General features: G+C 44.1%; 1 protein-coding gene across 1 annotated transcript; it reads right to left on the reverse strand.

Annotated features, from left to right (window-relative positions):
* Window positions 1-11,151: 11,151 nt before the first annotated feature.
* On the reverse strand, window positions 11,152-14,582 carry drd1b (dopamine receptor D1b). The gene has a single exon (XM_063202445.1). The coding sequence runs from the start codon at window positions 13,356-13,358 to the stop codon at window positions 11,901-11,903; it is 1,458 nt and encodes a 485-aa protein (XP_063058515.1). The 5' UTR covers window positions 13,359-14,582; the 3' UTR covers window positions 11,152-11,900.
* Window positions 14,583-15,000: the final 418 nt, after the last annotated feature.

The raw sequence follows: 15,000 nt of genomic DNA on the forward strand, positions 1-15,000 counted from the left end.
AACTGCAGCTCGCAATTGGATGCTGACATTTGGCGCGCTTTATTTAAACTACCGAATTTGTTTTCCTGTCATTGCTTTTTGCTGCTTGTTTTGCTCCCACCACCTCCCCTGCTCCACCAGACTAATCATTGCCAAACAATGTCTTGTTGTTGCTTGTTCTGTTCTAGGGGGTATTTCGCCTTTCCAGCTAAATGGAAGGTACACCACCTGAGGATGCTGCTGTTCCCTGTATTGGCTTTCATGGAGCTCATGGAGAAGCCGGGGAACTTCCTCCGAACAGAGCCATACCCCCAAACACAAATGTATGCATTCAGAAATAAAGCTTCTGAAATATATCTCTGTTTCCCGTCTCATTTTTGACTAGAGTGGATCTGACAGAACTAGTAATAGAAGGCCGATAACTGATAATGCAGGCTTACAAAGACCCTGCTGGCTCAGATAGGGACTCACTAGTTTCACGCCCTTTCGGTGCTTACGTCTTACGTCATATAACCAAACATTTCAAACAAGCGATTTAGGGTTAGGGTTAGGTTGAGAGTTAAGGTTAGGTTGAGGGTTAAGGTTAGGGTTAGGGTTAGGGTTAGGGTTGTATGACGTAAGTACCGAAAGGGCGTGAAATCAGTGAGTCCTGGGTCAGATATGCCTTTTCCCTTCACCTGGCGTCTGCAACGGTTAGTGTACTCTTACTCTTATGTAGATATGTACATGTATATATGAAGACACACATGAATGCATGTTCTTGTGTGTTGCATACATACACACAATTAATTACAAAAGTGTGAGGAGAAAAGAGGACAAAAAGGGGGAATATCCGAGACAGAGAAAGAGAGAGAAACAGGTGGTACAATAAGAGAGGAAGAGAGAAATGTCAATGAGCTTGTTTACATTACAACAATAATCGGTTTATTGGAATAAACAGCTGTACAACAGGTTATTGAAGTAAACTGTTTATTGTTGTTTGCATGCAATCTTTCGGTTACATCTGTTCCACTCTAGTGTGTGACAGGGAGCTAGAATTCAAAACATGTGATTGGTTATCTTTCTAGAATGTCAATAACCTGATAATAACCCGATTATGCTGGCTACATGTCTTGAGAAATTAGACGAAAACCTACCTGTGCGAATCGGATTTCTCATAAACCGATAACTGCAATAAACCGATTATTATAAACAATTTATTCAGTGTACATTTGTACTTGAATAAACTGGTTACTCCAAAAACCTGATTATAAACGGTTTATTGATGTGCATATGGGGCTCAATGATTGAAAAGGAAAGATATTTTGACGTACGTAATGTTGTAATGGCTGTCCCTTTTTTCAGTGAGAAAGAGATAGATGGTGCAAAAACAGTACTTGTGTGTGTGTGTGTGTGTGTGTGTGTGTGTGTGTGTGTGTGTGTGTGTGTGTGTGTGTGTGTGTGTGTGTGTGTGTGTGTGTGTGTGTGTGTGTGTGTGTGTGTGTGTGTGTGTGTGTGTGTGTGTGTTGGGGGGTGCTGAATGAAGAGTAGGTCAGCTGTTGTAACATTACGCCTAGTGCAATGGTTCCCAACCTGGGGGTTGGGAGGACCCCTCGGAGGATCGTGGAGGTACTTCAGGGGGGTCGCAGAGAGAAGGGATAGTTTGTATTAGCTATACAAAGGATAGTACCTTGAATACTGTTATGTGCTTATAAAACATATATTCCACTAAGTGCTTAGTACCAGTATTCACTTGAAATGTAAACAATTTATTTGGTTTAAATTCAAATTAAAATGTAACGATAGTAAGGGAGAAAAAAAGTTTGGAATATGGGGGTGGGGTATCGCACAGTTACTCCACGGTCCAAAAAAAAGGGGGGGGGGGGGGTGGGGGGTGGTCCCAGCAGAAAAGGTTTGGGAACCAATGTCCCCCTAGAGCAGTGGTTCCCAACCTTTTTCTTAAGGGACCCATGTTTTTACTATTGTAAGCTTTGGTGACCCAACCACGCGAGCGCCCGCACGAGAGGGAGTCACAAGATGCCCTCCGTTTCCTGCGAAAACTTATTTTAGTTATTTTATTCCTCAATTCGTCTTTGGTCAAATATAGAATAAATGTTTAATGTAGCACTTACAATTTGCTGCTTCTATGCATTTATTAGTTAAATGCTTTGTCTTTTATTCAACATGGGCTATATATATTTAAAACGAAACCCCTTAAAATCAAGAGGGCTCCGCGACCCCCTGTGGATCTTTGGCGACCCATAAGGGGGGTCCCGACCCATAGGTTGGGAACCACTGCCCTAGAGCATTCCCTCAGCTGGTCTCTGCTAATGTATGTATGTGCTCCACAGCACACACATGCGGCCCAGCAGCACAGCATGTTCTGTCACAAGCCTGGTTGGCACATCCACACTGCCTGACACACTACACTGAATTTCATGTTTATTAACTCAATCGTACCAACCTGCCGTTGTGCCCATAGAGAACAAACTGTATTCTCGAGTCCTCCTGGTCCAAAAAACTCTTGGAGTGTAAAATGAACGTACACTCATTTTAGAAGCAATGTCTGAGTGGTTTTAGCCAGGGCTCTAAATCAATAGCCTGATTATCATCGACGTTCAAATCTCTTTGAGACTTGGTCTGACCAAGAGCATAACAATTAACAATTCCCAAACGGCATGGTTGACCCGCCTCCCTTGGTTTGCTTATGGCTGTTTGCTTCTGGACACAGTGAAAGGAGTTCCCGTATTTTCGGGAACTCAGAAAGTACTTGCATTGCTCTTGACCTGACTAGTTACAACGCCAAAAGTGTTGCGTCACTAGTAGGGCGTGGCCTGGCTACTACATCAAGGCCACTTATACACCAGGGCGTGGTGTGGTTGCCCATGTTTTAAAGGTATGAGGCGCCGCCTAGCCAATATGTCAGGAATTGCATACACATCACCGCTAAAAGCTTGCACGTACCTTACTTTTCCTCGCACATCACCGCTAAAAGCTTGCACGTACCTTACTTTTCCTCGCACATCACCGCTAAAAGCTTGCACGTACATTACTTTTCCTCGCACATGCACCCGAAAGGTTTGCACGTACACTGTTATTTGCTTGCACTCGAACAGGAAAACGTTGTGCATACGCCACATTTTCATGCACGCAGTAACAAAAATCTCACACACAAACTACTTTGACCTCGCACACACACCACTTTTGCCTCTCACACATACACACATTACACTCATACGCACAATACTTTTATTTGCACATGCACGCCAAACGCTCACGCATAATTAGACTTTACTTCGCACATATCCCACTTTTCTATGCACATACACCCTTAAAGCTCGCACACATACCAGTGTTACTACGCACATGCTTGACTTTTCCCTCACGCACATACCACTTTTTTCTTACACATCACTACCATTCAAAATCGAGATTTCAGATGGTGTTTATGACAGGGAAATGGTATGTGTGCGACGACGTTAGTGTTGTGTGTCTCTGAGAAAGTGGTGTGTGTGTGTGTGTGTATGTAAGTTGTAGTGTGTCACACAAAAAGTGTTGTGTGTGCGAGCTAACATGTAAATTAAGGGCCGAGCTCCGCCCAGGTGCCAGCTCATTATGCAAATGCAGACCGAGTAAAGAAAACATTGAATGGTGCCAATTGGTGTTGGTGTCGAATTATTAGAACGAGCTAAATTGTTAACACCTGCCTGGATGTTAACGCCTGAATTTCCAGGAGAATCTATAATTGTGTTTAAAAGCCCTATAGCCTGATTTAACATGGCGTCCCTGTCCCTGGTATGCGCAGCCATTTCGAAGTCCGTTCGTCAGTCCGTTAAATGTGCGAGCAACCCACGTTCAGGCAAAGAAAGTGGGTTGGGCTGGTTTTCCGGTTGTTGTTTTTTCACTTCCTGTCTTGAGTGGACGCTAATATTTTTATTTCTGAAACTGTATCACCATTCATTTTATTATTTATATATATATTTTTTTTTTACATAATAGAAGGGTAACGTTCAGAATGGTCAGAATATTCAATGTTTTCTTTACTCGGTCTGCATTTGCATAATGAGCTGGCACCTGGGCGGAGCTCGGCCCTTAATTTACATGTTAGCTCGCACACACAACACTTTTTGTGTGACACACTACAACTTACATACACACACACACACACACCACTTTCTCAGAGACACACAACACTAACGTCGTCGCACACATACCATTTCCCTGTCATAAACACCATCTGAAATCTCGATTTTGAATGGTAGTGATGTGTAAGAAAAAAGTGGTATGTGCGTGAGGGAAAAGTCAAGCATGTGCGTAGTAACACTGGTATGTGTGCGAGCTTTAAGGGTGTATGTGCATAGAAAAGTGGGATATGTGCGAAGTAAAGTCTAATTATGTGTGAGCGTTTGGCGTGCATGTGCAAATAAAAGTATTGTGCGTATGAGTGTAATGTGTGTATGTGTGAGAGGCAAAAGTGGTGTGTGTGCGAGGTCAAAGTAGTTTGTGTGTGAGATTTTTGTTACTGCGTGCATGAAAATGTGGCGTATGCACAACGTTTTCCTGTTCGAGTGCAAGCAAATAACAGTGTACGTGCAAACCTTTCGGGTGCATGTGCGAGGAAAAGTAATGTACGTGCAAGCTTTTAGCGGTGATGTGCGAGGAAAAGTAAGGTACGTGCAAGCTTTTAGCGGTGATGTGCGAGGAAAAGTAAGGTACGTGCAAGCTTTTAGCGGTGATGTGTATGCAATTCCTGACATATTGGCTAGGCGGCGCCTCATATAAAGGTGTGTATAGCTTCAAATTAATGAAACGTTGGTATCTCTATGATGTTTTCGCGCTTAAAATTAATTGTAACCAATTGTATTGTGAACAGTTGGTCTTGGGGCTGATGCACAAAACGTGCTGGTGCAGGCTGTGATTAGGTAAATCCTCCCCCTTCTCACCATTCACAGTTGAGAGGCTTGTACACCATATGACCAGCGTTGTTCATGTCATGAAGTGTCGGTTTCTGCGTGGCAAAGAGTAAACACACATGCGCACAGACACCTGCGGCGCTCTCGGGTGAGAAGTCGCATTTTTATGACTAGCAGGGGCTGGTACCGGGACAATAGATTGTGCAAAATGAAAACTTCAAAGCAATAGCCTACTTGATGCTTTGGGGTAGAAAATATAACACAAAACTATTTCGGTTGGCCTTAATAGCCTAAGCTTACACCACAACATGTCTGTATAGTTGCAATGGAATGTGCTATGCAGCAAAATTTGATGGAATTTCTGGAAGTAAACCACTAAAAATATTACATACTCTACCCCTAATGAAATCAACAGAGCCATCAATAAAAACATTAAAAAACCATTATCCTACTACCTCCTCTGTCTGCATAGTGCAAACAAATACTCACTTTATGTACTGTAGCCTATATGAACCACCAGAATTGTTTCCAAACAAATACTCACTTTATGTACTGTAGCCTATATGAACCACCAGAATTGTTTCCAAACAGAAAATCTATCCGTGATGAAAGAGCTGATTCAGACGGTGAGTTATGAGGGTAGGTGTCGGGGTTAAGTGTACACCGTGGGCGACCCAACTCTGCAGTATGGATTTATTAACACCATGGATTTCAGATAAAAAAATATTTTGAGGAAGTCTGTGTATTTCCTCCTCTCTCTCTGTCTCTCGGTCTCTGTCTCTCTCTCTCTATTGTGACTCTATTGACGATATGATTGGGATTCTGTGTCTGTGAGATGGTTTAGATGTCATTCAGGGTTAAAGTGGCTGAACACATTCACAGTAATCCACCACTGTGGCACAATTGATGTAGGCCTACAATGCAGCGGGGGGCTGGGCGGGACAAAAGGGCCTCACTTACTAGACTGCTCAATACAATGAGAATTGATGTAGCCACCAAGAGCTGATTTTCATCCTTATAAGCCCCCTGAAGCAGCACACTGTGTACACAATAGAGCGGCATGGAGATGAATCGATCATGGTCTATTGTTACTGGGGTTTTCCCATTAACTGCCTTGCATGGGGTTGTTATGGTTAGGTTTCGGTTTTCCGCTCGGATTCCAAAGCCTGAAATGGCCGATTGAATGCACAGGAAAAACAATACGCAAAAACTGTGCACTTTTGTGTGAACATAAACAGGGTTGCACTCCGTATTCTTCATAGGCCTATACCCCTCTTTCAGAGAGTCGAACTCCAATCCTGCAATATCACTACATAATAATTAGCCTATCTGTCTGTCAACAAGGAAAGTAAAATAAAAGTAAAATACAAGGGGAAACAGCATCAATTAAAAAACAATCCATACACTTTTATTCAGCAAATACAAAGGGGACATTTTATACAAACTGTAAACTAGGAACTGTAATAAAGTTGAGGGTTTACCCTTGACGATTCTGTACAACAGCAGCACATTAACATTGTATTGAATCTTTACTGGCGCCTCGTTTTGTTCCACAAGCCCACATTGACGAACAGCACACACAGTTACTGTATCTACTCACAATTAAGGATTTTTTTCCCCAAGATAAAAAGCACTTGTGTTCACATCTATAATTGTTGAACATCATACAATACATTTTTCTTGTTTTTTTCCCCCCACATGTTTGTCTCACCTGCTATGTTACACTTTGCTTATTTTCGATAACGAGGTAGGGGATGATTTTAAGCCAGATCTGGGTTTCAAATTATATAATCCATTTCCTTCATGACTCACCAACACAAACGTGGCCAGTGAATTCACTTAGACATTAGCCCAGCTCAGCTTCAAAGACAAGCTGATTACATTGCACTCACTTGCTCTGTTTTTAGCAGTCAAATTTACCTCCTTAACCATCAACCAACCTTCTTTTTGTTCTAAAAGCCACCTGTTCTTTTAAAGCTGAAATGAATACTGTAATCTGTGATGTTGTTCCACACTCCTCTCCTAGCAGATGCATTGCAGATGACCCATAGGTCACTAATCAGATAAAAAAGAACTATACAACTACCACACTATGGGCCTTTATGAACTCAATGTGAAATGACCAGTGAGTGGGAGTTTTATAGTTTTTTCCCTGAAAGCTGAAATGAATGCAAATGGTTGTGGATAGTAGAAACATCGTTGCAGCGAGATATCTGTTAGCAATGATAGTATGACGTACACTACATTTAGGCAAGTCCGCTGACAGCTTTTGCTGAGCCCAGGAGAAAGCCATCTGAAAGGGGAGCCCCCCACACCCCTCCACCAGCCAACACCTACAATATAATGAGAACCCAATTCTGGGACCCCTCTCTCCCTGGGCCTGGGGCAACTGACCAATTTTCTTATTTGCAATCAGGATGATGAATGAATATAAGTCCCCCTGGCCCTGCCGTAGCCAACTGGTAGGGCACTCGCCTGCCATGCGGCTGACCCGGGTTGGATTCCCGGCCCGGGTCCTTTGCTGACCCCTCCCCGTCTCTCTCCCAATTCGCTTCCTGTCCACCTCTCACACTGTCCTATCAAATCAAGTCGAAAAAGACAAAAAAAAGAATAAAAGTCCCCCAAAAGGTGACAGCGGGGAAATGTTATTGTCTTCTCCACTGAGGCGGGGCGTAAGCGAAGCACGAGGGCACAAGCACAAGTCAAGGACGGGAGTTTGGATAATGGAATGGACCCTATATGAGGTGGCTCTGCCGTAAAGACTACATGAGGTGAGGACATCCTTTCCTGGACGCTATTGTTTGCTTTTCTTCCATCGAATGATCTGGAACCACTTGAAAGCAAATCTGTAGACCATATATACTATAAATAGCAGTAGTGTGTAGAGCAGTGTTCAAACAAACATAGAAGATCATTAGTCAGCAGGATATCTCCCAACTGGCTGGCAGAGGTCACGTTAAGAGGAGATAATAGACAATTGCAGATAGAACAAACAAAAAAAGCACTTATTTGGATTCTGGATGCATTCAGCATAATCATTGAGGTGGATGAAATGATGATGATGATGATACGGATGGGAGTAGGGCAATAAAGAAAGATAGGCCTACAACATGAACTGTGTGACCTGCAACATGAATGCAACCAAGGGGGGGGAGGAGAGAGAGAGAGAGAGAGAGAGAGAGAGACAGAGAGAGAGAGAGAGAGAGAGAGAGAGAGAGAGAGAGAGAGAGAGAGAGAGAGAGAGAGAGAGAGAGAGAGAGAGAAAGAGCGAGATAATGCCTTGCGTGTACAGTAATAAAGGATAACCAAAACAGCTGATGGAAATGGCCTCGTGCAGTATCACATTGCATGCTTCACTACACTGTATCCCTAGACTAATAGGTCAGGTATCAGGGGACCGAGTTCAGTGACTTTCCAATACTGACCATGGGATGTATGCATCTTGGCCTCTCGCTCTCCCTGACTGCATTGATTTCCTCCACCAGTTTAATTGTACTTTGTGCTCTGGGTTTTGTGATAACAGAATGGCCAGGCAACATTACGAGCAATTCTAGACTTTGATTTCCAGCAAAGGGCATGACACACTTGACATGCAAACACAGCACAATGACTGCAGTGAATGCAGAAGACTTGAGCATCATGGATGTCTGTGCCGATGTGGGAGAGGGGAAGCCTGATTCTCGCTAGACTCTTGTGTATTTCCACTCAGCTTCGATAGCTCACATGCTTCACCCTGGATTTCACCATTGGATTCACCCTGCACCCAAACCAAAATGCAGTAGAACTAATCAGGCGCGCTCGCATTTCTCGGAACCATAGTTGCTAGCTACATTAGCTACTTTGCCGTTTGCATTGCAATTTCCGATTAGCAACTAAAAGCAAACAAATGAACAACTACACTTTCGAGAAACACAGCTTAGGATTGCAAAATTTCCAGAGATGTGACATAGTCAGGGTTAAAAAATAAGTGAAACGCGACAGTTGTTTTAGACAACAATGGCCGCTCACATGGACTCACTCGTCGTTCCACTCACTTAGTTTCAACTGTATTTTCCAATCTGTTAGCAGTTATAGAAGCACCTCATTAAAAATGATAGTGTTTCCCCAATTACGTGCAAGAATAAAAAATATATATTTTTTAAAACCACGCCTTTGCAGACCTAGATGAATGTTCGTGGAGCATGACGGAACTAAAGTATCTTCTATTAAAGTAAGATATATCAAGGCCATTCTTTTCCTGGATCGATGTGACATCAGGTGAAGAACACTTTAGGAGGCCTTTGGTTAGGAGATCTTTGGAGACTTTAGGTTGAGAATAAATGGAGTTCCCTTAGTGCTGTAGATGGTAGTAGCGTACATCTTATGCAAGCCAACACCAAACATCACAGAAAGAGCAGAAGGAGGGACAACGCCCCCTGAGGAGACCAAACTTGAGCACACTCCTTTGCATTGGGCGGGCAGAGTTTGAATTATCTTTCTCTAAAAGAAAATTCTTTGGTGGAACCCATTCATCTGGCAAGAGTCAGGTTAGGAGACAGTGTTTTGCCATAAATAAAGTAAGAGAAATCATACCAGCTCTGGGCCCAAATGGTTTTGAGTATACTGCATATTTCTCTTGAACGCACAGGCACCAAACCAAACCAAAAAACATAACACCATTTGAGTTGTGACACACACATCTGATGAGTTCAAATCAACTAATACAGAAAGCCCGTCATTTCAAGATGATGTCAGCATTTACAAAGTGCTTCAAGACAAAACGTATATACAATCATGTCATTTGCTATTTTCAATTACATTTTTTTGGGCCACTGGTTTCAAAATAACAACAAAACATAGGCCTATATACGTATACACACAACCGCAGATGGTGAAGGGTGCTATTATGACCACATAAGAAAGAAAAACAGTAGTGAAACTGAGTTTACACAAGATGCTTTTCTCCAAGTCTGTTTGTCTAGCCATCCCAGCAAACCGTTTCTTGCTGTCTACTGATATCTCTTGTATTCATGGGGTAATGACTAGTATGCGTCTGTGACATTATATTTCCCTGGCTTAACAGACATTTTTCTGTTATTGCACATGGTATGGTACAGTACTCTAATTGTATTTAAATTATGCATCGGTGGCATTTCACAATTTCACTGAGACCTTTACCATTTTTTTTCTTGTTACAGCACACAGCATAGCATATTGGCTCAGCTCAGGCTAACTAGTACAAAAACAAGCCATCGTCCTTCAACGAGGGTGAGAGCTGGGCCTCTGTCCCCTGGGGCTGTGGTGGGGGGTTGGCTTGCTCGGTGCGGCCCACATTGGAAACTGTTACTGTGCTGTGATAACCTCATGAAGCCGCCACCGCCACCCCCCACTGTATAGTCTGCTGGCAGAAGGCAGTGCGTTGAGGGCAATCGCTAAATCAGACCACACCACCACACCAGCAATAACTTTATCAAGTCATTTGGCTTTGAGATGTCAACTAGGCCATCGAGTTTCCATGGAATATCGTGGGATTTTTTTTCTTTTTCTTTCCTTGGAAGTTTCATTTGATGATAATAATAACAGGCAAGGGCTTTTTTGTTGGATCAACCTCCTTGCAGTTCCCCAAATAGCTCATTAGAAGGGCCTTCCTTACATTGTTTGCAAGCCTGCTGTCAATTCAACATACGGTACAGGGCCCAGGGCCATGAAAAACAAACATTACTTTTGTTCATTCAGCCTACGTGAGTACAACCTGCAAGCTGCCACTCACTGTCTCCAATTGTTCCCTGTCACCTCTGGCTCTCTGCTCTTAGATAAACCATGAAAATGAAAATACATATGTATGCTATTGGCATTATCGAGTACAAACCTGAAAATGGGAATGTCACGTCAGTATTCTATGGTTAACAATCCCTCTGATCATCAGCACTATCTCCAGCAGGACACAAAACTCTTTCACAAAATGTGTTTCCCCTTACTTAGTACAGATACAGTAGCAGTATATTGAGAAGTCAGTTTCACCAACTTTGATAAAACACTGGAAACTATGTACAAAACATGTATCATTGACATCAAGTATACAGAACCAAAAGACTTCTATTAGGCATTTGATCTGTACACGTGGAAATAAAGCACTGTCCTACAGGGTAGTTGACTAATATTCTAGCTATCTTCACCATGTATCATTCGCTTCTCGAACATTTATAATCTCACTTGGTAAAACCAAGAACATATATGCACATTTTCAAAAGCACAGAAACGTGTACACACACCCCTGAAACGTTTTTTCTTCTCATTTGCCCGTTTGTTTAATTCAAGTTGAAGCATTTATTAATAAACACGTTAGTTGTCATTAATAAATGCTGAGAGTGTTTTGCAGATAATTATCCAAGGTAAAGTGCCATCGAGTTTAGACATTCTTTTGATTCCCACATTGTAGAGTAACAGTTTTTAAGGTCTTCAGTGAAGCTCAGCTTGGAATTCCCAAGCTGTGATGCTGGTCCCTCTCCAACCCTCCATGAGGTTCTAATAGTTTGCAGAATCCAACGTTTTAAAGTTCTTCAACCTCCTGTCTGTTCTTCACTTAAAGGAGAAGTCCTGCCAACTTCAACATGCAGTTGTATTGCTCACACTGCCCTTGACTTGTCAGTACCTGATGACGGCACCATTTTTTGTTTGCTTGCTTGTTTGTTTGTTTGTTTAGCCCTTTGCGTGATCCTGGCCATTCTAATGGGGGCATGGGTTTGTTCGTCTTAACATGTTTCAAATATCATCCCAAAAGTTATTATTGTGTTGTAAAGTGTCTGCTGATGTTGATGACTTTCGGGATGAGAATGTGAAGAGATTTTTATGTAAACAAACCATGTCCCCATTATAATAGCGAGGTTCTCAGAAAAGGCTGAACAACAACAACAACAACCACAACAACAACAACAACAAAATGCTATGCCATCAGGTATTGTCAAGGCAAGGGTTGCGTGAGCACCACAGCTGCATGTTCAAATTGTCAAGAATCCTCCTTTAACAACACCATAGAGTTTCACAGAAGGCTCAGCAGACCACGGGTTTGTACTGGCCATTCTGCGTGATGGGGTTAATCTTTTCCAATGAGACGTCCACGTCCATGTCCACATCAGCGTCAGCGTCACTCTCCACATTGGTGGACAAGGCGGAGGGGGAGAGTTTCTCAAACTCCTTAACCCCAGTCATCATCTCCTCCTCCGCCTCCTCCTCCTCCTCCTCCTCCTGCTCCTGCTCATAGTGCAGCACCTCGTCCTCCTCCGGGCATAAGATGCTGTGGGGGATGACAAAACTGCCACTGTTGCTGTTAAGCTCCTTGGGCAGAGGCCCCTTGGTCTGATACTCCTGGCAGATGGCCAGGGGCGGCGGTGGTGGCGCCGGCGGCACCGGTCCGTTGTTGTTGATGCTGACGATCTCGATGGCGTTGCCGGTGCTGGGGCAGAGGCGGTGGCAGCCCAGCAGGATGGAGAAGGCCTTGCGGAAGTCGGCGTTGAAGGCGTAGATGATGGGGTTGAGGGAGGAGTTGGCCCAGCCGAACCACACGAAGACGTCGAAGGTGGTGGAGCTGATACAGGGCAGGTCGCTGCCGTCCACGCTGGGCTCGCAGAAGGGCACCATGCAGTTGAGAATGAAGAAGGGCAGCCAGCAGCACACAAACACGCCCATGATCACAGACAGGGTCTTGAGGACTTTGGTCTCGCGCTTGAAGGACATCTTGAAGGAGCTCTCGGACTCGCCGACGCCAGAGCTGTTGCCCGCGCCCATGCTGTGCCGGTTCTTGGCGTTCTCCGCAGCCCGCTCCAGGGCGGAGATGCGGCGGATCTGCTTCTGGGCGATGCGGTAGATGCGGGTGTAGGTGACAATCATGATGGCCACGGGGATGTAGAAGCTGATGAGGGAGGAGGAGATGGCGTACGTCCTGTTCAGGCTGGAGTCACAGTTGTCGGGCGGGATGTCCAGGTAGGTGGTGTTGAGCTCGCTGTAGCTGGTTGTCTGCGCCTTGTGCCAGTTCAGCTGCACAGGTATGAAGGAGATGAGCACAGACAGGGTCCACGCCACGCTGATCATCACAAAGGCCACCTTGGGAGTCATCTTCCGCTCGTAGCGGAAGGGGCTAGATATTGCCCAGTAGCGATCCACGCTGATGACGCAAAGGTTCAGGATGGAGGCAGTGGAGCACATGATGTCAAATGCCACCCAGACGTTACAGAAGGCGCCGAAGGGCCAAAAGCCAACGATTTCCGTGGCTGCCTTCCATGGCATCACCAGGATAGCAACCAACAGATCAGAGATGGCCAGTGAGATGACGAAAAAGTTGGTTACCTTCGTGCGCAGGTGACGGAACTTGGTAACGGCTGCGCACACCAATGTATTCCCCAATAACGTGGTAAGGATGAGGAGAAACAGAAAACAGCCTGTTAACACCCGTTTCGACGAGTCTCTTTCCGACACGTTGCTATCCAGTACAGTGGAAAAGTTCATATCCATGGTTTACCGTCTGTTGTACAAAGTGACAATCACCCCATAGTTTCCTCGTTCCAACGAGAGATCAGCTACATGGATTTTCTTTCTGCCGTCGCCCCCCGTACTTTTCGCTGCTTTGGATGCATTCTCACCATCCTTAGCGGGGTGATCATCTTGCGAAAATGTCCTCATCAACCTTAAACGACAAGCTCTGTAGTCATAGGAGAAGAGAGGTCGTCGTCACTGGTAACTTTTTATATTCCCAAATTCCCTTTCCGCCAAATGTTTTAATTTCGCCTCTAACTCCGGATGTTTGGTAGGATTTTTTTCATTACAATTCCAGTCTGATCTGTGGTTAAGCGGAACTTTCCCCACAAATTCTTCCATGCGCGTCAAATAAACATAGGAAAGACCGATCGGTCACCCTTATATGTGAGCCAATCAATATAGTCTATCGATCATATTTGTGCTATGTTGGTCTGACTTGTTCTGGGTAATGACAGACGAGGCGGGTCCGTGCACTTCTGTCCATATCCAACATGGAGCAAAAAAAATAAGCTCTCTCTATCTCATGAGCAGGCACAGAGCAGGTCCAGCGCAACATTAACAGGCTATGGCAACTATATCGTGCCGTTTAGTCATGTTGCGTTTTTACATGGCACGATAAAGCAGCTTACATGGGGGAAACAAGCAAAGAATGTCCTTGCCTATGGCAGGAACATGGACGCATCTAAATTCAGTATGAGGACGCCGGTAATTCACACACAATCAGTGGACAGTTACCAGATTTGCATATTCTACTTCTTTGACTTTGCAGTGCGGTTCCATAAATCCTTCCGTGGGTGTTTTGTCACCATCCCCGTATTTGAGAAATCAACATCGAAGGAGCCACGTGTAGATAGTTTATCACGCAAGTAATTTCCTTTCAAAGATCAGTTGTAGGCTATTTTTACACTCCATGTTTTTTTCAAGAAAATCCCATAACATGTTCACGTGCTCTCCCTACTTCAAAATCAAGCACTTTGATACTTGTAACCTGCAGCGTTTTCAGATGATTCTCACTACTCACTTTTGTTCATTTTCCTTAACCACGATTCTTTTCCCAGTTTAATCCACCTTTCAAGAATGTTCATTCTCTTTCGTTGTACTGTCAACAAAAGTAAGGCAATTCTTCTCCAGTCTGTTGCGTGGTCCGGACGCGCTTCTGTTGGAGATGTCCTTGCCAAGAGAGATTCTTGAGTTGACGCATCAAGGTATTGTGTCTGATAGCCTCCAGTTCAGACGCACGAATGGCGTTGTAGCCTACTTGTAGCCTTGCTGAAACAGACAGACAGTCACCATAACATGACTGTCTTAAAAATCGGCTCCCTCTATTTCACACCCACCCACCACCACCACATCTCTCTCTCTCTCTCTCTCTCTCTCTCTCTCTCTCTCTCTCTCTCTCTCTCTCTCTCTCTCTCTCTCTCTCTCTCTCTCTCTCTCTCTCACAGCGAAGCCGGATATAGTATGGTAAGCAGATACATGACCTCGTGTCCATTTCTAGGTTTGTTTTCTTGCTTAGAACAAGGGTGATTGTTTTACACTTTGCGCACGCTAATCCCACACATTGGTAAGCCATGCTGTCAGTTATCCGTTGAATTAAAAACGTTCCAAAATCATCTTA

Source organism: Engraulis encrasicolus, chromosome 7 (assembly GCF_034702125.1).
Source record: "Engraulis encrasicolus isolate BLACKSEA-1 chromosome 7, IST_EnEncr_1.0, whole genome shotgun sequence".
In the NCBI taxonomy this organism is placed as follows: domain Eukaryota; kingdom Metazoa; phylum Chordata; class Actinopteri; order Clupeiformes; family Engraulidae; genus Engraulis; species Engraulis encrasicolus.